Source organism: Lissotriton vulgaris, unplaced genomic scaffold, assembly GCF_964263255.1.
Source record: "Lissotriton vulgaris unplaced genomic scaffold, aLisVul1.2 SCAFFOLD_228, whole genome shotgun sequence".
Classification (NCBI taxonomy): Eukaryota; Metazoa; Chordata; class Amphibia; order Caudata; family Salamandridae; genus Lissotriton; species Lissotriton vulgaris.
The window spans coordinates 1,303,056-1,329,117 of NW_028252959.1; the positions used below are offsets into that span (position 1 = coordinate 1,303,056).

Sequence of the window (26,062 nt, forward strand, 5' to 3'; positions counted from 1 at the left end):
AGCCAAAATCAAAGTTTCCCGGCGAATATGCTCTGGGCGAGTTCGCGGCTTGTTGCCTTTTATTATTGTAAACACTTATTATAATTCTAATTTGTTTAACTTGTTTTATGTAGTCTAACCAAGCTTTCGGTGCTTTGCCCACATCTTCGATGACTGTGGCAAGTTTTTTAATCATTTGCAGGTGATTGGAGGCCAGGGGGTTGATATGATATGGCCTCTATATGTCTGTTTAAAACCTGAATTTTTCAAAAGAATTTGCTATGAATTTCTTTTTTGAGTATTAGCAATTGAAAATGCTAAGTAGGAATCTGATGCATGGTAAAAAGAGACTATCCAATACCTGCATCCACCAGTGGTACTTACCTGTCCAGGATTTACTGCCAGAACATTAAACATAAACACAATTAAGGCAGTTGCTTGTAACAAGATGCAGAAACATTTCCGAATGCATTCTCTCCTTCTGGGAGACGTAGATCTTTACTACAATCTCCTTTAGCAGTGAAGTACATGTTCCAGAAGCCTCGTTCCCTGGGTAGAGCAAAGAGAGTTATCCACTCTGATAGAGGAAAACATTGGAAAGACCCCTGGCTGAATAGTATCAAAATCCTCTAAAAAGCCTTTTGTGTTTTAGACATTGCTCTGTACCTTCGGAAAACATTATGTTTAAATCTTTTCATTGGTGATAAATGTACAACCGCTACAACTAGTAAGGTATCTTCCCTGATAACACTCGGAAGTCTCTACAAGGTATCTAGTACCCAGTTGGAAGGAAGAAGGAATTGCTAAAAGACATTACGGCTGGACATAACACAACATTATAGCTTGAACAAGGTTAACACCCTGCCCCTTCCTTGAGGAGTTGGGCCTTACAGAGCATGCTTTCAATCACAAAGCACCATCCTAAGAAACAACCCTTACTAAAACAATAACTTCCCGGAACGAGTTGGGCATAAGACCCACCCCCTTCATCCATGACCTTCATAAGTAACACTGTATTGCATCTTAACATAGATAATAATTCTTATAAAATACAACACATCCCCTTTATTGGTTCTAAACATAAATACCCTGATAAGGTAACACTTCCCAAAGCGTTTGTTCTTCAAATATATTGAATTCATATAATTAATTTAACATAATGTATATAATTATAATAATATATACTGAGGTCAGTGTGAACGAGATGCTGGATGTAAGGATTAAGGGGATTGATCTGGAGTTAGAGATGTAGGATTCAGAGTTTGGGGTATAGAATTAAAGGTTAGGGAACTAGGATGTAGGGGTTTAGGGTATCAGGCTAGGGAGTAAGTGTTGGAGGTTAAGGATATAGGGTTATACATTCAGGGTTATGGATATGAAGAGTAGTGATATGAAAAGGAGTTAAGATTTCTAGTTTATGGTTTTGGGTTAAAGGGTTAAGGTGTAAAGAGTTGGTGTTAAGGGGCATCATGTTTAAGATGTAGGGTTTTAGGTTTCATGATATTAGGTTAAAGGTATAGACATTCAGGATATCAGTTTATGGTGTGGAGGTTTGGGGTATAAGAGTTATGGCTAAAGGGTTAGGGTGACAGGGTTTAGATCATAATATTGATAACATGCGAAATAGGGGTTAAGGTTCTGGGGTTAAGGGAATAGAAATTTAGTTTTAGGGTTATGGTTAAGGGTAAAGCAATAGAGTTAACGTGAGCACCACTGGAAATGTGTTTATGGTTGTTAATAATGGTCAGTTATTTTAGTCTTCTGTAAAAAACAAAAATAATCAGGTGTTCCTTTTCACAGTAACACTACACTTAATTCATTTCAGTGGTTCACACTATAATTTGGAACTGACATATTTGGAAATGTTGAAAACACACTGATGCTATTCCTTAGGAAAATAAGAGTTCAATTATTAGGTACAACCAAAACCAGCTACCTCAGACTGTGTGATGAGATAACTCTTCCACCCTTGGTCTACTCAGGGGCCACATACTTCTAGATAGTTCAACTTTTCTGTCTTTATGGCTAGCACTTTCTTCATGCACCAACGCATTTCAAGATGCAGTATGTAGTACAATCCACAGTTTAAGTGCTTCTCAAAATTCTGGTCTCAAACAGTGGTCGAAAATTGCACACTGTCTTTTTACATTCTGTCTTTAATTTTGATACAAAATACTTAACAAAAAGCCATTTCCTGTTCACAAACCCTGTGATTTTGTAAATTATGGGGTTTGCAAGCGCAAAACGACTTGTATATCTGGCCCTTAATCCTTTCTGCTCTTGATTTTTCTCACTGGGCCATTTTTGTAGGCCTATTGAAAGCATTTGTTTGTTTTGGTAAAAGTACAGTTTTGCACTGACTGGATTCCATGGTTGCTCAGCAGTTTAAAAACCAGAAGCTGCATGATTGTACTTATAGAGCTACTGTGGGCCATACATCTGGACTTTCTGCAGGTCAAAACACAAACTCCACGTTTGTTGAATGTTTCTAGACAACTCCCACATTCATCAAGACCCAAGCTAGCTCAGTTAGACTTTTGACTCCCAAAATCTTGGAATACGGTCACTTAATGTAAGAAACTAACTGGCAAGGCTTGAGTGAAAGAGCAGTAAAGACTTCACACAATTTAGCTAAGCTTGCTCAATGTCATTAATCAGCAGATTGGAGTTAGATGGAGATCATAGGTGTTACTTAACTGTCACTTAACACACCTGTAGGCCATTTTCAAGATGCTGCAAGAGATGCTGGGGAAATCGGCATTAACTAGTAAAATAGCAGTACTGTCAAGCGGTACAGTAAGCAAAATGCAAGCAACTATATTTATTTAAACATAAATGTCTTATAATGGCATACAAAAGCAATACAAATGTTCAGTAGATTCCTCATGAACAAGTTCCTGCTTTAAAAGGGTGTTAGATCGTCTGCTCTAATGCTTTGGACCTACACCCTAAGGCCTGCTTTTGATATTATTCTGCTCTACTAATCACTTGCTCCCCTCCCAGCTCGCTATGTTCAAATCATTTTCTTATCCTTTGTTGTTCCTTTGATTGTAACCTTCTTCTTTGATGTGCATATTTGATTTGCTTGGGTTGGTATCCCTTTGATCATTGTACTGCAACTTTTATCTTCCTCTCCCTCAAATTGTAAAGCGCTCTGATATCCTTCGGGATCATGTTTACGCTATATAAAACTTTATAAATAAATAAATAAATCTATTTTGTGTCTTTGCTAGTAGGCTAATACTTGGTGCTCATGGGTTATTGAGCCTGCGTATATTTCATGTTTTAATTTAATTGATGCATTACTTTAGTGTATGTGGGTCGTCCCTGCATAACAAAGTGGCTGTGTTGGGCATGTGCAGGCTAGCATCGACAAGTGGTTATAGTTGAGAGTAGTTCTTCCATGGTGTCTGTGCCACTCTAATTTCCTAATCCACCCCCTCCCACTCTAGCCACCTAAACTTGCCAGAGAAATTAGCGTTGCCCTTTCACCACCCATTTAACCCAGTCACAGTCTGTTGCTAGTAGAGCTAGTTAACTTGGAACCAGCTTTTCACACTGTGCCATCCCATCCCCAGACAGGGACACCTCTAGTCAGCTGTGGAAGAGGGGGAATCCATAGGGTGGGGAGGAGGAGACTAGGAGCAAGTCTGACACCTAACCTCATCGTAAGTGTTGCTAGTCCAGTAGATAGGTATATGTCTGAGTGACCAGCTACAATCCTGTGTGCCCTGAACACTTGCACACTTTGCATTCAGTTTGACACCATGTCTCAAGGTGATTTCTAGAAGTTAATCCACTAGCATGTGGACATCGCGCATATATATTTTGAGTATTTAGTACCAAAATTCCGCTAGGCTGTCGTGTTGGACCTACGTTGCAGCAGTAGTAAACATCTTTTCTCACAAGTTACATTCTAGTTGTTGATGCTCATGCCGATTTTTTGTTGTCTCTTCTTGTGTCGATGACTGCAGTTGATTTTTCCTAAAGAATTTCATAGTTTGACTTTGATTCAAGAATGCATGTCATTTTTGTTCATTTGTATGTAGAGAGTAGAGTACGTTATATTGTATTCCTGCTTCTGCAGGGTTGGTTTTACTGACAGAAATTCTCTGTGTACTGTCTGTACTGACATTGTAAAATCTGGGTGGATGGATATGTGATTGCCACTGTATCATATTGAAGATCTTGTTGCTCTCAAGTGTATTGAGCTTTAAAGTTAAACAGGGTGCAATGATCTGGTGAGCGGGTGCCTCAAGGGCGGCATAGCCCCAGTGATCTGTGAACCCTTTCTGTAGAAAAAAGTGGAGTGAATGGGCCCACCATGAAGCCCTTCTAAAGCATTTTCTGTACATATTATTCTATTCTTACCATGTTCGTTGACTCTGAAATCCCTGGAAAATGCAGGTTATTTAATAAAAATCTGGTATCTTGGATATTTGTTTTTGGCATTTAATACTTTTTTTTAATAAACACATTTTTATTCAATTTACAGAAAAAAGAAAGAAAAACACCAGCTGGTCAGCACTGTGTTTCAATAATCAAGAATTACAATCATCGAAACTTGTTACCCAATGTACAGACCTTAATGAAACAAAAAGAGATGGAGACAGTCAGCCCCCTCATGATTAGATCCCTCCCCCCAACCACTTCCCCCAAATTCTATGGTTTTTCTAAGGGCAATCACGTGCCACATACATAACTTTGTCCTGTGTGGAGCATCAGTCCACTCCATTCCGCCAACGCCCCGCACTTGGGGATTCAGGGCATTTCCAGGAGGCCGCAATAGCTCTTTTAGCTACCACCATAGCTGTAGTGAAGAACAGTTTCTTGTTGTGAGACCCATCCAGCCCATCAGTGATGCCCTGGATCGTGTGTTTAGGGTCGTGTGGAACCCCCCACCCTAGAATCTCAGTGAGTTCTTCGATGCCCTTCCAAAATCCCGCCAGGAGGGGGCAGGCCTAGTCCATGTGAAGAAAGTCAGCGGGGTCATGGCCACACCTGTTACAGGCTGAGGACAGACTAAGCCCCACGCGATGGAGGTGTACAGGGGTGAGGAAAGCGGCGTGTAGGTAACAGAGCTGCACGAAGCGCAGCCTAGCGGAGGCGGTGACCGTTCTGGGGGCCAAAAGGTTGTCACGCCAGTCTTCTTCATCCAATTGGCCCACCCAGTCCTCCAACTGTGCCCATAGTCGGTCCCAGGATGTCGGGTGTTAATCAGTGCACGGTAAATGCGGGAAAAGCCACCCTTCCCCAGGTCCCCAAACATAATCTTGGCCTCGGGCGGGCTATGATCTGGCAGCCGCGTGCCTGTTGTGAGGTGTGAACGTAGGGCATGCCGTAGCTGGAGGTAGCGAAAGAATTGCGAGCGGTTCAGCAAGTACTTGGTTTGGAGATCTTTAAAGGAGCGCATATGATCCCCCACCCAAATATCTCCCAACTGCGTTCATACCTATGAGGTCCCAGGCTTCAAAGCCCCGAAACCCGGTCACTTCATTGAGCCAGATCTCATGCCACAGGGGTGTACAGTGGGTCAGTGTATGTGTCCAGTAGGTGTGCTGCAGTGCTGCCTGCCAGGCCAATAACACCGAACGTGTCACCTCCAGAAGACGGGAGGGGTTCGGGGTCCCATTTAGAAAGGATTGAATTCTGTCAAGGCCCAGCTCCCCCAAGTCGAGCCTAAAGGCCGGGTCAGACCATCCCCCATTGAACCAGTCGTGTATAGAAAGAAGTCGCGTGGCTAGATAATATAGGTAAAGGTGAGTCATCCCCAACCCCCGTCAAACGAAGGGATCCTGCAAGTACCCAGTGCCAGCCTGGACCTACCCTTCCCCCATAAGAATCTGCCGGTGAAGCCGTCGACTCACAGAACCAGGCCCTGGGAAAGCACATCGGGGTGTTCTGAAGCATGTAAAGAAAGCGGGGGAGCACCATCATCTTAAAGAGGGCCATCCTCCTCATGGGGTTGAGGGGCAACAACTGCCACCGCTGGAGGTCCGCCTTGGCACGCTACACCAGTGGAGTGACATTAAGGGCCCAGCTGAGCTCGGGCAGCAAAGCCACCCAGATCCCCAGGTACTTGAACGATTGACGATGTAGAGGTATTTCGGATTGCCAATCAAAGCATTCCCGAAAGAGGTGAAGGGGAACTGGACCGATTTGTTGGGATTCAGACGTAGGCCAGAGGCTTGTTCAAAGGACTGCAAGATACGAAGACAATGGGGGCCAGACCGGGTGGGATCTGCCAAGTAGATGAGGAAGTCGTCTGCTAGAGGGCGATTTTATCCGGTTCGGCGCTGGGCCATTCCCACCCCCGCACCCGATCACAAGACCGCATCAAGGACGCCAAAGGCTCCATCACTAAGGCAAAAAGCAGGGGGAAAAGGGGACAGCCCTGCCTCGTCCCTCTGCATACCAGGAAGGGGTCCGACAGGACTCCGTTCACTAGAACACGAGCCCTCGGGAGGGCATACAGAACATTGACCATGGCCCGAAAACGGGGGCCAAGTCCCATCATATCAAGAACATCCTGAAGGAAGCCCCAGTCCACCGAGTCGAAGGCCTTCTCAAAGTCTACCAAGAGAAGCGCGAGGTATGGGATGAGGAGGCGGCGATGGGCCAAGGCGGAGTGCAATCTGCGCACAGTGACGGGTGCCGCGAGAGGGCATAAACCCGCATAGATCGGGGTGGACTAACGTAGTTAAGTGGGGTTTGAGTCGCTATGCCAGGAGGGTGACAAACAGTTTGATCTCTGTGTTTATGAGGGAGATGGGGCAGTAATCTGAGCACTGTGGTGAGGGGGGCTGGGACTTCGGAAGGACCACAATAGTGGCAATGTCCGTTTCCCGAGGGAAGGAGCCTTTCTCCACAGCTTCGCAAAACAGTGCATCTAGGTGGGGGATGAGGACTTCCCGGTATTGAGCATAGTATTCCTGAGGAAGGCCATCTGGCCCGGTGTCTTGCCAGATGAAACAAGAGCGATTGCTTCTCCAATCTCCTCACAGGAAATAAAACGGTCCAGATCGGCTTGAGCGGCGGCATCCACACATGGAAGGTAGACACTCTCCACGTCCATCAGGTCAGTAAGGGAAAAGGTTGGGGATCGGGCCTCGTATAGCCTGCGGTAGTAGGCGGAAAACGCCTGTGCCATCTCCATGGGGGCACGGCACAGTAATCCATCTGGTGTTACTATTTCAGGTATTATACGGTTTGCCCTTGGGTACGTAGCCAGGCGGTGAAGGAGCGAGCCATTCGTGTCGCCCCATCCACACACCCTGGCCATAGAGGAGCGCAAAAAAGAAATGTAACCGCATCCAGCGACAGCTGCTTGATTTCCGACAGAAGCCGGGACAGTAGTCTTGTGCGGAAGCATCCGGGGATCTGGCCAAGGCACGCTCAAGGCGCAGGGCCTGCGCCTCCCTTGAGGTAATCTCTTCCAGTTGGGTTTGTCGCTGGAGCTTGAGTTGGCCCTTGGCGACCCCCCTAATCGTGGCGTTGCCCTCCTCCCATAATATGCCCGGGGCGGAGACGGAGCCCTCGTTAGAGAGAAAGTATTGTTGTAATTCCCGCTTCACCGCCTTCCTGAAGTCTTTGTCTTGAAGAAACCAGCCATTTAACCTCCATGTTTGCCGGACAGAGGCAGGGGTGGGAGGGGGGGGGGGACCTGTACGGATCATCACTGGCGAGTGGTTAGAGATACCCCTCGGGAGAAGCAAGACGTCCTGAAACTAAAGACAATCCGTCGAAGGAACGAAGATGGCATCAATGCATGCCTGTGTGTGGTACGCAGCTGCGGTGTGTGTGAATTGTTTAGAACGAGGGTGCCATAACCTCCAGGCGTCGCACAAGCTCAGTGATGCAGACCAAGACCTCAGCTGCTTGGCTTGTGCAATTCTACCATGGGACAGAGGGCCCATCGTGTCGAGGTCAGGTATGGAAACCACTTTAAAGTCGCATCCAAGGAATGTTGGACCAGGGGGCACAGACGACAGGAGGTCAACAAACTTAGCTAGGGTCATCGTCAGTATCGAGGGGGGTGAGTAAAGGGACACCAGGTTGAGCGGGTTGCCGTTTAGTGTACCACTGAGGGCCACAAAAGTGCCATGGGAATCAAAGGTCGTTTGAACAGTCACCAGAGGGAGGGAGCGTTTCACCAGGATTGCCACCTCTCGGGAACCCCTCGTAAACCCAGAGTGCCACACCCTATCGTAGCCATACCACGTTAAGAAAGGGCAGTGATTACCCAGCAGGTGGGTTTCCTGTAAGAGTATGATGTCCGCCCCTAGGCGCTGCATGTATTTGAGGACAGCCATGTGTTTAAAGCGGTCCAGGAGGCAATTGACGTTCCAGGACATGATGCGCAGGGGGGCATTAAGTAATGGTGCGTCAGACATGGTGTTTGGTATAGCAGTGGGGCCTCAAGCCTGAGAGGGGAGGTCCAGTCTGTCTGTCTCGTCGGGTATGTCAGGGTGCCTCTTGAGTACTGGTGTGGTAGAACTAAAAAACAAAAAACATAAAAATTATGAAAAAACTCAGGACAACGGTCCCACCCCCACCCCATACCCTACACTTCAGGAACAGAAGCATCTGTCGCCCTAACAACCAACCGAAGAGTGAACAACCAAACTAAATCTCTTGGGAAAGAGAAAGTGTGGAGGACCCCTCCTCTTTTCAGGATGTACATAAACGAGTCCATCGGGAAGGAAAGGAATGTGATAAGACCAGGCACACCCTCCCCCGGAGTGGAGCTCGGTCATCAGTGTGCAACGGGCGTTCCTCCGTCGCCCAGGTCCATGCCGCTGGCAGGTTGTCGAAGAACAAAGTCTTGTTGGCGAATATCACTCGCAGACGTGCTGGGAAGAGGAGCCGGTATTGGATATTAAGCACCCTCAACTTAGGGGCCAGGGACCGATGGGCCCGCTTGATCGTGAACCAGGGAGAGAGGGAGCCCTCAGAGACCCATGATTTGAGCCATTTTTCCAGAAAGTCTGCCGCGCTGCCCTGCTCAGCCCCCTCCGGGAAGCCCATCAGGCAAAGATTATTGCACTAGGATCTGTTTTCCGCGTCCTCGGCCTGGCGGTGCAGCTCCTGAGCATGTGATTGAAGGCGGGCCACCTGCCCCTTGAGCTGCTGTACATCGTCTTCCACGGTGGAGATATGGGTTTCAGTTTCTTTGATCCGGGCGTTGGCGTTTCGAAGGTCTTGCCGGATAAGAGTCATGTCCACGCGCACCTCTGTAATCTTACCCTCCACGAGGCTTTCGAAGCGTGGATGGCTTGCAGGATAGTAGATAACTCCGCCGAGGGGGGTGGCTCCTGTTCCGCAGCTCCCCCAGTTTCGCCCGCCTCCAACGTGGTGAAGCGGTCCATTTTGGTTTGGGTGGCCGGAGCCTTTGCCGATCTGTCTGTCCTGCCCATGGCGTCACCCCAAGGAGCTATAGGTGGATCCTGTAGTGGAGGAAACTAGCGAGCCCCTGTGGGCGGCTCAAAGTCAAGCGGGTGGGACAACCAACACCGAAGCACAGTTGCGACCAGGTCACTGCGGCTCGGTGTGCGCGGCCGATTCCGCGTTCCAGGACAGAGTGGGTCTTCAGGGAGAAGGGGGGGGGCAGGGTGAGACGACGAAAGAGTAGGCCCTGGGGCCGCAGGTGGGGCCCCGCTGATCGAGGCCGCTGCCCTCACGACAGGCAACAGAACAGTCCCAAGCACTCCAGTCCTCAGAGGGTAGGGGACGGCAGGGGGACCGAGGTCAGCCACCCGATGCCCAGTCAAGGGAGTAGTCTGAGCCCCCGGCAGGGACCCGAGCTAGCCCAGTTCAAGAGAACACTGCTGCTCAATGTCATGGCCGAGAACGTCCAGGAAGGCCACGTCCAGCTGCCTCCGCAGGATCCAACAGAGACAGAGCCCCCACTGCCCAGGCCAGCAGTCGAGACCACTCCCCACTGCGCACAGGCACGAGGGGAAGGCGGCGGACCTCAGTAGACCAGCGCCACACCCAGGCACCCCTTCAGGCCAGCCAGCGGGCGCCGGACACGACCTCAATCCAGGGCCCACGAAAAGTGACCAGGAGCAACAGAAGGGCCAGCGCCGCAGACGGCACACCGCCTGGCAGTCATGGCCGGTGACACACAACCTGTCGTGGGTTGTAGGGCGCAGCTCAAGCGGGAAGGTCAACACTGGCCACCCAGCCCCTCCGGCTGAGGCCCAAGATGTTTGCAGGACAATGCAGAGTCGGGAGCCACTGATAGGGCCCATGCCCAGGACCCCACGCCGCCCGGTCACTGCGGCCCATTCCGTCCCCTAGGCAGTGGCCCCAGCCTAGGAACGTCACTCCAGCCAGGTGTGCCAGTCCATCAGGGCGGATCCAGGCAGCCAAGATCAATGTGAAGTCTCCTCAGGGTGAGAGCAGAGATGCAGACCCGGCCACAGGCCCCCAGGGGGTCGTGTCCACCGGCCCCCACCAGATTCCAGGAGCGCCACTACCCGAAATGGCAGTCGAGGGGTGCCTGTACCACTGCACCAGGGGGGGAGGGGCGATACAGCACGGGTCAACCCCTAGAGCTCGCAAGATTCCTGCAAAGGGGGGGGCGCACCACTTACCCACTGCCCTATCAACAGACGCTACACCCCCTACAAGCAAACACCCTGCGGGTCGGCACCACATACTCACACCCCCTCACCTCAGTGCATTTGCACGTAGAAGGAGGCCCAGGGGGGCCGGGAGCCCGCAGACACTACATCAATGCGGAACAAGGCCCTCGGGAAGTCACCGCGGCGGGCAGGTTGAATCAATCCAGCGGCCGCAGCTCCAGTAATGCAGCGCTGCAGGGCTCCGGCTGCTCCTCCCCTCCCGACCGACCGTCGACAGGCCCCCAGGCTCCCCACCGGCCGGGGGAGTGCACTGGAGCAGGGCAAGCAGCCCCCTCAGGTCACCTCTGCAGCAGAGCCAGGCAGTAATCAAATGCGGGGAGGTGGTCCCGAGGTCCCGTAGGCAGCATCGGGGGGCCAGCAGCGATAAAGCTCAGGCCCCGGGACCCCGGCATGCAGGAGGAGCACACCGGAACAGGGCAGGCGGCCTCCCAGGTCACCGCCACGTCGGAGCCAAATGGCAGTCAGCAGCGGAAGGCAGAGTCACGATCCCGCCAGGCGGCCCAACAGGCCTGCAGCCCCAGCGCCTTCCAGGCAGAACAGTCAAGGCCCTGGGCTGGGCCGGGATCCAGAAAACGTGGTGATGGCCACCATCATGAAAAAGGGCCGTGGTGCAGGTTTGAGGATATGGAGTTGCCCGTCGCAGTCAGGCAGCACATCTGCGGAACCCCTAGACACACAGGTAACCAAGCTGATGATTTATGGGTCACCAAGCTCCCGATGGCAGGCGATTGCTGAGCGGAGGACAGAGGGGTCCGAGCACTCCTAAGGTGCGACCGCCATCTCGACGCTCTTGGCCACGCCTGGCATTTAATACTTGCAGTACTTTCTCCATCTGGAATAGTTCCTCATTATGCCCTTTACAGCATCCTCTATGTCTTTGTTTAAGCCGACCGAGTAATTTGTTGTGGATGCCCTTGTTTTCTTTCATGCGTTCCAGGCACTCTATAAAGGTATCTATCTTTGATTCTAGTTTTTCAAGGCTGTGTTTCATTTCAAGTAGTAGCAGTCAGAGGTCAGAATATTTCTCTATTGATTTCTTCGCACAATACAGTGCCTCTATAGTTTTTCAGGGCTTAATTTTAACCTCGGTGGCAAAGCGTCTGTGTTATAGCTATGCATGCACCCTCTTTAGCCCCTTGTTGCACTAAGCCCAGTCATGCCTCATCTCATGCTCTGCTTCCAGCTGGACTCCTATGCTGTCTATGACCCTTGGGCTCACGGGCATCATGTTGGGCACCAATCTTGCGTCCAGGAGGCCCATGTAGCTCGCACTCCTTTTTACTCAACTGCTCTGTGGGCCACCTCGATGTCCAAGGGACTCCCCACACTCCTCCAATCCAACTTCTGCCTGCTCCGCTATCAAGGCAGGCCGTCACTGTGTCAGAATCAGTAGGAAAATGCCCTTATGTAGATTCACCCCCCTCACTTTTTGCTCCAGTGCTAATGGTTATGACTCTGAAAGTGCAGTGGAGCCTGCGGCCCAGGCCCCAGTGCCAATGCACTCTCCCTAAAACTGTTAAATTTGAATTGGTAATCCCAATTGGCAAGGACTTTACCCCCTTGTAAGTCCTTCGTATATGGTACCAGTGGTACCCAGAGCATGGGTGTTAAAGGACCTGAAGCACTATTTGTGCCACCTTGAGTGACCCAAGTAAACTACTGACAGCAGGCCTGCCATTGCAGACTGCACAAGCAGTACAAACTGCTCGAACTCAACTTTGCCCTCAGACCCAAGGTTGTCAGCTCCGTTATAGTACCGTCAAAATATGTCATGTTTGGTATCAAACAATGTGCCTTTTCACCCCTGACATGAATCTTTTGCCAGGAGCGAAGCGGCATGCATACAGGTGGCTACCATAGAATTTCTCCCACTTGGTTGCCTCAGCTTTGCTGTGCTCTGGCTGTCAGCCGGTGCTTGCTGCCACCAAGAAAGGATTCTGACCTCCTGCCAGGCAGAGTGAATACTCCCAGGAGTCAGAAACAAAGGCCTGGCCATGAAGGAGGTCAAAAGCGGTACAAAAGAGGTTGGTGATGGACGGAGCCTCTGAATCAATCAGACACTCACACCCAGTCAAGAGATCTGGGTTTAATCCATCACCGTTCTTTAGCCCACTCTGCCACCCCAGTTCAGACATGGCTATATGCAAATCAGTCTGACCCTGTGCCTCATGGGAACAGTGCAGCCCGAACTGCCAAGCCATGTCTTCCCTGGACCGGAAACTAGCTTCAAAGACCGGTTTCTGGCATTCCAGCCTTCTTCAGCCCGGCTTGCTTGAATCCAGTGGCAAAGTGAGCAAGTGACTCACGTCTGAGTATACCCTGCCACACTTATGGCGGCCAAAAGCGGTACAAAAGAGGTTGGTGATGGACGGAGCCTCTGAATCAATCAGACACTCACACCCAGTCAAGAGATCTGGGTTTAATCCATCACCGTTCTTTAGCCCACTCTGCCACCCCAGTTCAGACATGGCTATATGCAAATCAGTCTAACCCTGTGCCTAATGGGAACAGTGCAGCCCGAACTGCCAAGCCATGTCTTCCCTGGACCGGAAACAAGCTTCCGAGGACTGTTCCCATCATGCACTGGGACAGGAACAGACTAATTTGCATATAGCCAGGTTCTGAGCTGGGATGGTGCAGTGAGCTAAAAAACGGTGATGGATCAAGCCCTGATCTCTTGACTGGGTAAGAGTATTCTGCATCATTAAGAAACTCTGTCCATCACCACCCCCTTTTCCAAAATCGGTTTGTCCACACTATGTGTGGGAGGGTATACTCAGACGTGAGTCCCTTGCTCATTGCACCATCAGGATTCAAGCAAGCCGGGCCGACGACGGCTGAAATGCCAGAAACCGGTCCCCGGAAGCTTGTTTCCTTCCCAGTATAAGAATTGGCTTGGTAGTTTGGTTTGCCCTGTTCCCATCATGCACTGGGACATGAACAGACTAATTTGCATATAGCCAGGTTCTGAGCTGGGATGGTGCAGTGAGCTAAAAAACGGTGATGGATCAAGCCCTGATCTCTTGACTGGGTAAGAGTATTCTGCATCATTCAGAAACTCTGTCCATCACCACCCCCTTTTCCAAAATCGGTTTGTCCACACTATGTGTGGGAGGGTATACTCAGACGTGAGTCCCTTGCTCATTGCACCATCAGGATTCAAGCAAGCCGGGCCGACGACGGCTGAAATGCCAGAAACCGGTCCCTGGAAGCTTGTTTCCTTCCCAGTATAAGAATTGGCTTGGTAGTTTGGTTTCCCCTGTTCCCATCATGCACTGCGACAGGAACAGACTAATTTGCATATAGCCAGGTTCTGAGCTGGGATGGTGCAGTGAGCTAAAAAACGGTGATGGATCAAGTCCTGATCTCTTGACTGGGTAAGAGTATTCTGCATCATTCAGAAACTCTGTCCATCTCCACCCCCTTTTCCAAAATCATGAAGGAGGTCACACTTCCCTCCGAGGATGTCTAGTGAAGTGGCATTTCAAGGCAGGGAGCTTCAAAGTATTCACCGCCTCTGATATGCATCCAGGCTGCCTCCCAATGGTAGAAACTTCTGATAGATACATCTACCAGTGGATTCCTCACCTTGTGAATATCCCCTCCGTCAGCAACATTCAGAAATTCTTTTTGTAGCTTTGCGCCGACATGGACGACGTCATAGAGGCACAGCATCGCGCGCGACTCCGCTGACGTCACTGACACCATTATAGGCCCACGCCGGCGTGATGACATCAGTTCCCTTTTTTCCGCGTCGTCGGCGCGAACGGTTTTCAAGGGATCGTCTGTAGCTGTTCCAGTAACTTTGTTACTCTGTGATTTTTCTCTGTGTTTTATTGTCTTCTGTCGAGATGTCGTCGAAGAAGACCGGATTTAAAGCTTGCGGGGAATGTGGCAAGACAATGTCAATCACTGACCCGCATGAGTGCTGCTTCTGAGCTCCGACCATGACATCGAGGAGTGCCAATCTTGCAAGAGGATGACACCGAAGGCCCTTCGAGAGAGGGAGACGAAGCTCCTCGTTGCAAAATTAAAAAGTAAGAAGGAGAAGAAAACTTCGAATTTGCAAACTCAGCGTTCGAGGTCTCGTTCGAGGTCGTGATCGGAGTCGTCCTCTGCTCATGCTTCGAGGTCCTCGAGGAAAAAGCATGAGAAGAGGAGCCATGAGTCCAGACATCATTCTGAGAAGGACTCTAGTTTGAGACCGAAGTCGCAGGTTAAGCTGCTTCAGAAGGAGGTGGTGTCTTCGGCTTCGGAAGCGCAGGTCTCCGTGGGTGAGGCTTCGCGTGCGGATACGCCTGGGTCACCGAAGCAAGTAGTGAAACCATCTCCGGTTCTGTCCCATCCTTCAGGCCAGGAGGATGAAGGTGAGGTGGAGGAAGTTGGTGAAGTCGAGGCTCAGTTGCCTGCGGGTCAGTTGACTCCGGTGCACCAGCCTGAAGAGGAGTTTGACGTCGTGACGACTCTGCTCCCTCGGAAGCAGCCTGGGAGCTCATATCCTGCCTTTCCGGCCCCAGGTCAGGATCCGACGCAATTCGTCAATGCCATGTTTGGGGTCTACTCCAGGGCAATGTACCCGTCTGGTGCACCTGTTGGTCCCACGGGTCCTATGGCGTTTAGTCTGGGTCTTCCCCAGGCTTATGCTCCTTCTAGAGATGTGACTCCTTACCATGTGGTGATAAGGAAGGCAGCAGACTTGTTAAACATCACTCTGCCTACTGCTGAGTACAAGTCAAATATTCTGACGGAGGTCCTCCATTCACCTTCCTCTGTAATTGAACCAATGCTGCCATTCAATGACGCTTTGGCTGAGCCAATCTATGAGGTGTGGAAGAAACCTCTGTCAGCCCCTGCCATTTCAAGGGCGGTTGCGAGGAGATATAGGGTGGCTCCTAATGACCCTGACTTTTTATCAACACACCCCCTGCCTGAAAGTTTAGTTGTGCAGGCTGCCTGCTCTAAGAAGTCTGCGGGGGCTTTTCCGCAGGTTCCTGGGGAAAAAGAGTCGAGAAAACAGGATCAGGCAGCTAAGAAAGTCTTCTCCTTAGTCAGCATGGCATTAAAATCTACTAATGCGACTTGCCTGATGGGACGTTACATCAATGCCCTGATGGATTCTGTAAAACAGTTAGTGCCCAACATTCCTGAAGGGGATAGAAAGGACTTTCAGGAGGTTATATCGGACACTCAGGCTGCAGCAAGGCAGGTAATCCAGAGTGGGCTGGACACAGCAGATTCGGTGGCTAGAGTCATGGGCTCTTCGGTGCCCACTAGGAGAGCTGCGTGGTTAAAGTCATCAGAGTTCTCAACAGATGTACAGTCTGCCTTTATGGATTTGCCCTTTGATCGGTCTGGATTGTTTGGGAAGAAGGCTGACGCTGCTTTAGAGCGTTTTAAAGACAGCAGAGCGACGGCGAAGTCGTTGGGCCTTCAGACAAGAGGCACATTTGGGAAGCACTTCAGAGGATTTGGCAGGTCTTCCTTTCGAGCCTACAAACAATCTCAACAGCAGCCACAGCAACAGCAAAATACGCTGTACAAGTCTTATAGGGGCAGACAAAGAGCTCGTCCCAGAGGTTGTCAAGCCTCCTCCTCCTCCTCCTCCTCCTCCTCCTCCTCCTCCTCCTCCTCCTCCTCCTCTTCCCCTTCCCAGCCCCCTGCCAACGCAGCAAAGCAGCCCTAGATCTGCTATTCCGGATCATCTGGGCCCTGTGGGGGGTCGGCTTACCCATTTCCTACGTGATTGGGAATTAATTACATCAGATCTTTGGGTTCTCAATCTTGTGGGGAATGGGTATGCTCTTTCTTTTCGGGAGTTTCCCCCAAATTGCCCTCCTTGCCAGGGTTTTTGTTCCGAGGACCACCTGCTTCTCCTGCAGGAAGAAGTCCTGGCACTGTTCAGAAAGGGTACGATGGAGGTGGTTCCGGAGCAGGAGAGTGGTCAGGGATGCTACTCCCGGTAGTTCCTGATCCCCAAGAAGGATGGCAGACTTCGTCCAATCCTGGACCTCAGGATTTTGAACCTCTATCTCAAACAGGAGAGGTTGAAGATGCTTACCCTTGCGCAGGTTCTTCAGGCGCTGTTGGAAGAAGACTGGATGGTGTTGATCGATTTACAGGATGCATATTTTCATATTCCTGTCCTGAAGTCGCACAGGAAGTATCTCCGTTTCACGGTTGAGTCGCAACACTACCAGTTTGCGGTCCTTCCGTTTGGTCTTACTACTGCGCCTCGAGTCTTCACCAAGGAGATGGCAGTGGTGGCTGCACATCACAGAAGGTCGGGGATACCTGTATTTCCGTATCTGAAAGATTGGCTGATCAAAGCAGAATCTCTAGAGATAGTGCTCCATCTTCTGCAAGAGACAACTCAGTTGTTGCACAGGTTGGGTTTTTCGATAAATATACCCAAGTCTCACCTGGTGCCCTCCCAGCGCAACCTGTTCATAGATGCGGTACTGGACACTACTGTGTGTCGTGCATTCCCTCCTCCTCAAAGGATTCACGACATACAGGAAATTATTCCTTTATTTCACAGTGGAGCGTTGTTCCAGTCCTGAAGGTCCTTCGTCTGCTCGGTCTGATGGCTTCTTGCATTTGTTGGTCAACCATGCACGCTGGCACATAAGGGCACTCCAGTGGTGCCTCCGCAGGCAGTGGTATCAGCACAACGGAGATCTCAGGGAGTCAGTCAGGATCTCAAGGGAAACTGCGGCGGATCTGTCTTGGTGGAGCGTTTAGGGCAATCTGCCTTTTCAACTACCTCCATCGGTGGCCACAGTGATAACGGATGCATCTACTCTAGGGTGGGGTGCTCATCTGGGGGATCTGGAGGTCAAGGGTCTTTGGTCTCCAGAGGAAAGGTTTCTTCACATCAACCTTCTAGAGTTGAGGGCCATACGTTTAGCGCTCAAGGCCTTCCTCCCTTCTCTTCGCGGTCGGTCGGTTCAAGTCCTGATGGACAACACCACCGCGATGTGGTATGTCAACAAGCAGGGAGGAGTAGGGTTGCAGTGTCTCTGCAGAGAGGCTCTGCGCCTCTGGTCCTGGGTTCAGGACCATCCGATTTGTCTGATGGCAAATCATCTGGCCGGGGTTCTGAACGTATGTGCAGACAGTCTCAGTCAGCAGTTCTCGGCCGACCACGAATGGAGGCTTCATCCAAAGGTGGTTCGTCGCGTCTTCAGGACGTGGGGAACTACTCAGGTGGACCTGTTTGTCACTCACAAGAATGCTCATCGCCTGTCATTCTGCAGTCTCCATTTTCCGATGCAAGAAGCTCTGGGGGACACGTTTCAGATGAGTTGGGACTCGCAACTCCTTTACACGTTTTCTCCCATACCCTTGATTCCTCGGGTTCTGAGGAAGATTCGCCAAGACCGGGCCCAAGTTATATTGATCGCCCCGGATAGGCCAAGAAGGGTGTCGTACACAGATCTTCTCCACCTCTCCTCGTGCTCGCTGCTCCGTCTCCCTCACAGGGCAGATCTCGTCTCCCAGATGGAGGGGCAGGTTCTACACCTCCTCCTCCAGACCTTACACCCTCATGCCTGGAGATTGAACGGGACAATCTGAGTTCCTTTTCTCTCCCACACGATGTGGTGGATGTCATTTTGTCAGCCAGGCGTGACTCCACTAAGTCTATCTATTCTTATAGATGGTCTAAATTTGTTGCTTGGTGTGGGGAGAAGTCCATTGACACTTTAAGGGCTTGTTTGTCCAATATACTTCAATTTGTACTTTCTTTGGCCCAGCAGGGTTTTGCAGTGGCAACTATCAAAGGTCATTTATCAGCCTTATCGGCTTTCCTTTGTTTGCCGGACCAGCCCTCTTTATTTAAATCTCCTGTCGTATTACGATTCATCAAGGGCCTTACCAATACATTTCCTCCAACACCTTTTATTGTTCCTCAATAGGATTTGAACCATGTGCCTATGTTGTTGATGGGGTCACCTTTAGAACCATTGCACAAGTGTCCCATGAGACTTTTGACTTTCAAGACTGTTTTTCTGGTTGCAATTACCTCTGCAAGGAGTGTAAGTGAGCTTCAAGCTCATAGTGCAAAGCCCCCGTTTTTGTTCATTCATGCTGAACGAATGGTTCTCAGGACCAGGGCTGCTTTTCTGCCGAATGTCCATTTCATCTGAGGCATTCCATTACCCTCCCTACCTTCTATCCTCCCCCCTCACCCTTCCAAGGAGGAGGAAAGGCTTCACCGCTTGGACCCTAAGAGGGCGGTGAGTTTCTACCTGGACAGGACGAGAGAGTTCAGGTCGGATGACCAGCTGTTCGTTGGTTTTGCTGGCTGCAAGAAGGGGAAGGCGGTGCACAAGTGCACGCTCTTGAGATGGATTGTTTTATGCATCAAGATCTGCTACTCCTTGGCGGGTAAGGAACCTCCAGAGGGTATAAGGGCTCATTCTACTAGAGCTAAGTCTTCAACATCTGCTCTTTCCAGAGGTGTACCTGTTGAGGATATTTGTAGAGCCGCGACTTGGGCCTCCCTCCACACTTTAGCGAAGCATTACTGCTTGGATACCGAGGTGAGGAGGGACGGCCACTTTGCGCGTTCTGTCCTCCAAGATTTTCTGGTATAGGAGAGTGGACACCCTCCTCCGGTAGTGGGCACTGCTGTGGGACTCTTTTCACAAGGTGAGGAATCCACTGGCAGATGTATCTATCAGAAGAACAAGTTACTTACCTTCGGTAACGCTTTTTCTGGTAGATACAGTATCTGCCTGTGGATTCCTCACTGACCCACCCGCCTCCCCGTTGTCCACTCTTCAATACCTGAGTTTGTCAAGGAAATGTTTTATTTTAATTGCATTTCTGCATTTGCTTCACACTGTGTGTGTTATCTTGATATTTGTGTACTGTGTATACTATGTATATATCTACTGGCATCGGTCCGTCCGTGTGCCTCGAAGGCAGGGAAAAAAGGGTGGAACTGATGTCATTACGCCGGCGTGGGCCTATTATGGTGTCGGTGATGTCAGCGGAGTCGCGCGCGATGCCGTGCCTCTGACATCGTCCACGTCGGCGCGAAGCTACAAAAAGAATTTCCGAATGTTGCTGACGCAAGGGGATATTCACAAGGTGAGAAATACACAGGCAGATACTGTATCTACCAGAAAAAAGCGTTACCGAAGGTAAGTAACTTGTTCATCTGGCCCCAATGCACAGTTGCACCCGGGCAGGCGGGACAGTTAGATAGTCCGAAGGTGTATTCGCCCAGAAGGCTGGCCACTCCTCTAGGGCGGGCTACCTGGTCTGTACTGCAGAGGAATATTTATGCCATTTTGAAAAGTGGTACACTAGAGGGTTCTGGGTAGAAAAGGTAGCCTTCACCCCCGGATGTGGTCACTTCAGGGGTGGATTAGCCTCTGGGGCTAGTAGCCCATTGGTCACTTGCACCCACACCCCTAACGCCCCTAAGTCTAGGATTCAAGGGATACCCCTGACAGCAGAACCTCAGTTCTGAATCAAACTGCAAGGAAGAGGGCAATGAAGAAACCTGTGTACGGGACAACATGACTTGCACTAACCAAAAAGAGGGATACTACCTGATCGAGACTCGTCCTAGACTAAATCTCGGTTCCCCAAATCTCGGTTTCCCCAGACAGAAGGACCCCTGTGAGAGCCTGACGCACCCTTAGACTCGGAAAAACACAAGTTGAGGAGGGTCAAGGGGACTATGTTTATAGACCTACCAAACTCTAAACCCCTAAATCAAACTATAACAAACACAAAAGAATCGGAAGGTCTGCTAAGCGGCGTGGCTAAGTCTATGCGGTCCTGATAAAGTGACCCTTATGGACTGCACTGAACCAGGCCACGTGGTCACATGACACAGAAATGTGTTAGATATCCTATCAGCCCACCCATCTGGCGGAGCCTCGTCATCTAGGACATCTAACCAGGGTGGTGAGTCTAAGCCCAGGTGATTTGGCCAGACAACACACACTACTGGTTCATCTTGTAATAGTGTCCGTGCCACAGAGTGGTGCTGAAAAAGTGCAGTGCAAAACAGGGACTAAAGAATAAGTGATCTAAAATGGCGGTCGAGGCAAAGAAAAAATGATTTTATTAAAGATATTCACCAGGACGCCAGATTAAAAAGAAGTGTACACAGTGTGAAAGAATCACTGTGATCCTTTACTGTGTAGTAAATACGGCCAACATGTTTCTGCCGAAGGTGGAACTACACCGGCATTCTTCAGGGCCAACTACAAACAGATGTTGCTACTGCAAAGGTACACTCTGGCAATGATATACAAAGTGGAACAAAAAAAGGTAAGAAAAGGGACAGACCAAAATGTCAGTTAGAGACCTGTCACAATTACTGGTGTGGTCATAAAGACCATCCTACCATATCCTCCGGATCAGAAGTTGATAGAGGAAGTGATCCCAACAATATGTGGGAGGCCTCCCCTTCGGCTTTGGTGTCTGCCCAGGGGTACCGACGGAGAGAGCGGGGCCTCAATCTCCGAGCCGTTGCCGGGTGAGGTGAGGCTTTACTCCCACATATTGTTGGGATCACTTCCTCTATCAACTTCTGATCCGGAGGATATGGTAGGATGGTCTTTATGACCACACCAGTAAGTGTGACAGGTCTCTAACTGACATTTTGGTCTGTCCCTTTTCTTACCTTTTTTTGTTCCACTTTGTATATCATTGCCAGAGTGTACCTTTGCAGTAGCAACATCTGTTTGTAGTTGGCCCTGAAGAATGCCGGTGTAGTTCCACCTTCGGCAGAAACATGTTGGCCGTATTTACTACACAGTAAAGGATCACAGTGATTCTTTCACACTGTGTACACTTCTTTTTAATCTGGCGTCCTGGTGAATATCTTTAATAAAATCATTTTTTCTTTGCCTCGACCGCCATTTTAGATCACTTATTCTTTAGTCCCTGTTTTGCACTGCACTTTTTCAGCACCACTCTGTGGCACGGACACTATTACAAGATGAACCAGTAGTGTGTGTTGTCTGGCCAAATCACCTGGGCTTAGACTCACCACCCTGGTTAGATGTCCTAGATGACGAGGCTCCGCCAGATGGGTGGGCTGATAGGATATCTAACACATTTCTGTGTCATGTGACCACGTGGCCTGGTTCAGTGCACCCTTAGACTCCCCTGGACTTGCAGACCTACTCTTCCTGCAAACTGCAGGTAAAACAATGCTCTGGAATGGAAGTATCACTAACCATCAGCCCCTCCAAGGGACCGCCGAAATCCAGATTGTCTTGTGCATTGTGGGTAAAAGGGGGTAGGAGCACACTGTAGTTCTGCCTTCCACGAAGTTATGTCCAGCTACTGTGTTCCCCTGGACCACTAAACGTCAAAGTATGCATTGCTATGATTACCGCTGCCAAGGCTTGTTTGTCACCAGTCCGGCAACCGACCCTGCACCTTGGTGCACTCAATGCTGCACCTAGAGGGAACTCTATCTGATTTTCGACCGATGTCAACAGCAACCCCTTTGTGTTTTTGCATCTTGTTCCCTGCAGCATCGTGTAAGCGGTAAAAACAGCTTTGAATTGCTGTGATTTGTTTTCTTCTGAAATCCATAACTCCGGTTGAATGTATCTGATCACGTTTGTTTGGTGTCTAAATTAATTAAAATTCTGCTTTATTTTTATAAACTGGTGGTGGATTCCTTTCGAGTCGTGTCAGTTGCTTATCGTCCATGTTGGTATTCTGAAATGCTTAACACATGTTCCTCTAGTAATGCCTGACTGCTCTTTTCCACATTACCAGGACTGAGCAAAGGATTTATTAGTGCAAATCCAAACACCATCTTTGGGGTTTGTGATAGTATTGCATGGTGAAGCCTAACCACCTCCACCACATAATATTCCACCATCCTAAAGAAATCATATGGCTTTCCAAGATGGTAACTCACAACACGTTTATTTGCTGTAACATGCCCGATCTTTTCTTCGCTGCAGTGGGAACTCTCACAATCATCAGCATTTGCTGCAGTGTATTGTTCGATAGCTGCACTTTTCATTCTTATAACTGGATAGCCACTCATACACCTGATTCATGGTGGATTCTTTCCTCGGCTGACAGAGCCTCCCTGTGGCCTACTATCTGGCATCCCCTCAGAGTTAAGTGAAATTTCAACTAATTACTGAACAAGGAATGTCTGTATTGAATCACAAAGTGATTTGGACTCAACATCTTTCAAATAAATGACTAGTTGATTACTGCGTTTGCGCAAGAACCCCCAAATATATGTTTTAAATAAGGTGGCCCTTTTTATGCATTGAAGACCATTGTCCTACAGGTGCTTACATAACTGAGATAATCAGATCATGCTCCAGTGTCTTAGTTCTAACCATATAGCATCTCCAAAATTATTTCATTTTTCATATATCTGTGAACCTTTTACTGTGCATTACTTTCACACTTTGTATTCATTTTGTTAGGAATTATTATATGAGATTACTTTTGTTAGTATTTATCGATGAAATGCAGGTATTTTTAAGTAATCCTTATTCTTTTCCTTTCTGCCTTATGTCTGCACCTCCCTTCTTCACAACGGTGCTGACATTGGGTACTCACCTGCAGTAGTGCCCATAATTTAGTTACTTTGCGACTAGTTTCTGAAGGGCTTTCCCCAGGGAGGGGTTTTATTTTCATTCTGTAGATGTCAGTGGGGCTGCTGTATAGTTGTCCCCCAAACTCCCTCCCACACAGATCTCCCAAAATTGGAACGCACAACCCGAAAGAATCAGTTTATTGCAGTAATTGACTTCTCTTATGAAATCTTTTCAGCAGATGATAAACCCATTTGTACATGATATTACTATTCAGGCCATTAGCGTCCTGAAGTTGGTAGACTTATTGGTGTCCTTTGTTTTTACTAGTAATCAAGGCAAAACTGAGGATTCTATTGCTTCTTTGGTTGATGAGTACTCCATTGTTACAGGATTGAGGGCTACTTATAGACACCCTCTCAGTATCTAGTGTACTGAAACGATTTTGACCTACTTCTAACACTGTTTCTTAAGTATTGAATGTTTCTTTTCGAAATGCCCAAAAAATCCTATTGAATATAAATCTAGTTCCAAAACTAATTTTGTTTCTTAACTTTGTTTCTTTTGGATCATCTGTTCCTTTTGCAGATCGTTTATCTTGTGGCCATCAAGAAATCCTGGGGGTTAAAAATTCTGATGTAATGATATCTGCTTAGAATACAACTCTCAAATTATTAGATTAATCACGGAGATCAAGTTTCATAAAACTCCTCACCAGAGGCTAAAACCTAATGGAAAACTACAGCTGAAAACCTTATTTTTGCCACTAAGCAAATATTTGCTTGTATTTCAGAAGTTCATAAGGGAGCTATGGAAAAACTACCAGTAGTTGGAGAAGAGAGTGAAGCAACCTTGGACGCAGCTGAAACGGATAGTACAGCATCTGAGAGGGACCAGTCCAAGGATGGAGAAGGTGCTCCAGGTTCTCCTCCACTGGAACCCATGAGCGCTGTGAAAGAAAGTAAATCAGAAGGTGTGCATGTACACTGCTAGCTATATTCAAATAGTGAACAATCCTGATCAAGCATTAACATAATAGATGTGGCAAAAAATAATTGTGCGACACTGTTTTTATAAATACCCAATCTTTTGATTAGCCATGTCTGACTGTTTGTGAATGTTTGCATACTCAGTAGAAAATGGAAAGTTTAAGGAACATTGTGCTTGAAGCACAAGACTCAAGGAAGTCAGAAAACGGGAACATGAAGTGTGGTATGATGATGTAGCCCGATGATTAATATTTATTTTATATTAGATTATTGAAGCAGTGTTCGAAAATTATTTCTGGTTGGTCTTTTTAGGAATTGCCCATCTCCTGTGCCCAGTCTGACTCTATACATTCCAGACTTCCAGAGGAACGGTATTGATAGATGTGTGCCACCAAGAAATTAGATTGCCCAATAAAGGTTTCACCACATAGCATGCTTTTCTTTTCTTTTTGATTAATCAAAATTTATTCTCTCGCTAACACATTCTTCCTCTAATTATGTGCATATTTTTTCAATACTTTTGATTGTTTTTAACAGTGAAAAGAAGTAGCATCACTACACAGCATAGTATCAGACATAGAAAAAGATATCAAAATATCACAAACACAGTCCATATGTTCATTGTTCAAACCAGGTTGTTTTGAGAATATTTCAACCACATACCCACACGTTCATATATTTCTGCACACATCACCTTGATTTACAGACATATTCTTTTTCACCAGTCCATTCCATGTGACCATTCTTGATGAATGGAACAGCTTTATTAGATCATCAGCATTGAGCAATGTCACGTTTCTCAATTAGTAATCCCATTGCCTCCAGGGTCTAGGGGCCTGTTGGCTAATTCTGTGCATATTATGCAGTTAAAATTGAAATGTGTGCTTGGTCTTTTGGACACAATAAAAACTTATTAAACAAGATGATAGACTGTTATATTTTCAGAGGCCCTCTTTCCAAATTAGGTGATGTAAAAGCTCCGCTTCCTCGCACCAAGTGTAAATATATAACACCTGATAAACTTTACCTGCTACTGCACGCTCGCGTAAGCTGCTGGTGCTACTTTGCTGTTTTATAATTTTAAAACTCACTTCACGTGCACCTGCACCACCACGCTGCTCGACTTAGGACGCAGTCGCCTTTTCGCGCTGGGGACATCTTCAGGGGTTATAAATAGATCTTACCTGCACTATAATTGTACCGCCACTCGCATTTTGCGGAACTTAGGACTTCTTGGAAGCGCATTGCGGTATTTTGGCCGCCATCTTGGGTGTGGGTAGCCAGGAGGTGCCGATTAACGGGCGCCATCTTGGGTGTGGGGCCAGAGATCTGCCTCGCAGGACTCCCGCGCTCAGAGGAGTTTACTTAAACAGGAACTCGCTTAGTCCAGTTAGACTTTACCTGCTACTGCACGCTCGCGTAAGCTGCTGCTGCTACTTTGCTGTTTTATCATTTTAAAACTCACTTCACGTGCACTTGCACCACCGCGCTGCTCGACTTAGGACGCAGTCGCCTTTTCCCTGGGGACATCTTCAGGGGTTAAAAATAGATCTTACCTGCACTATATTTGTACCGCCACTCGCATGTTGCGGGACTTAGGACTTCTTGGAAGCGCATCGCGGTATTTTGGCCACCATCTTGGGTGTGGGTAGCCAGGAGGTGCCGATTAACGGGCGCCATCTTGGGTGTGGGGCCAGAGATCTGCCTCGCATGACTCCCGCGCTTAACGGCTATATAGGATGTGCCACTCCCAAGCGCGCAGCGTTGGCGCGCAGCGGGCGCGCCGGAGGTGCTCCAGAGGTGAGCCCGTTTGCGCCCGTTCGCGCACTGGTCGCTCCCAGCGCCAGCCATGCTGCCCCTGATTCTCTAACTCCCGTCACATACTCCAGGACTGAGCTTA

The 26,062-nt window shown here is 48.7% G+C and overlaps 1 protein-coding gene across 2 annotated transcripts in view; it reads left to right on the forward strand.

The window, feature by feature from the left end:
- Positions 1–26,062, forward strand: part of LOC147661202 (serine/threonine-protein kinase Nek1-like) — a 1,124,062-nt gene that overhangs the window by 675,444 nt on the left and 422,556 nt on the right. For both annotated transcript variants that reach the window (XM_086951243.1, XM_086951242.1), the window contains one exon: positions 23,967–24,146. In XM_086951243.1, the coding sequence (XP_086807369.1) occupies positions 23,967–24,146 (180 nt within the window). The remainder of the gene's footprint in view (positions 1–23,966; positions 24,147–26,062) is intronic.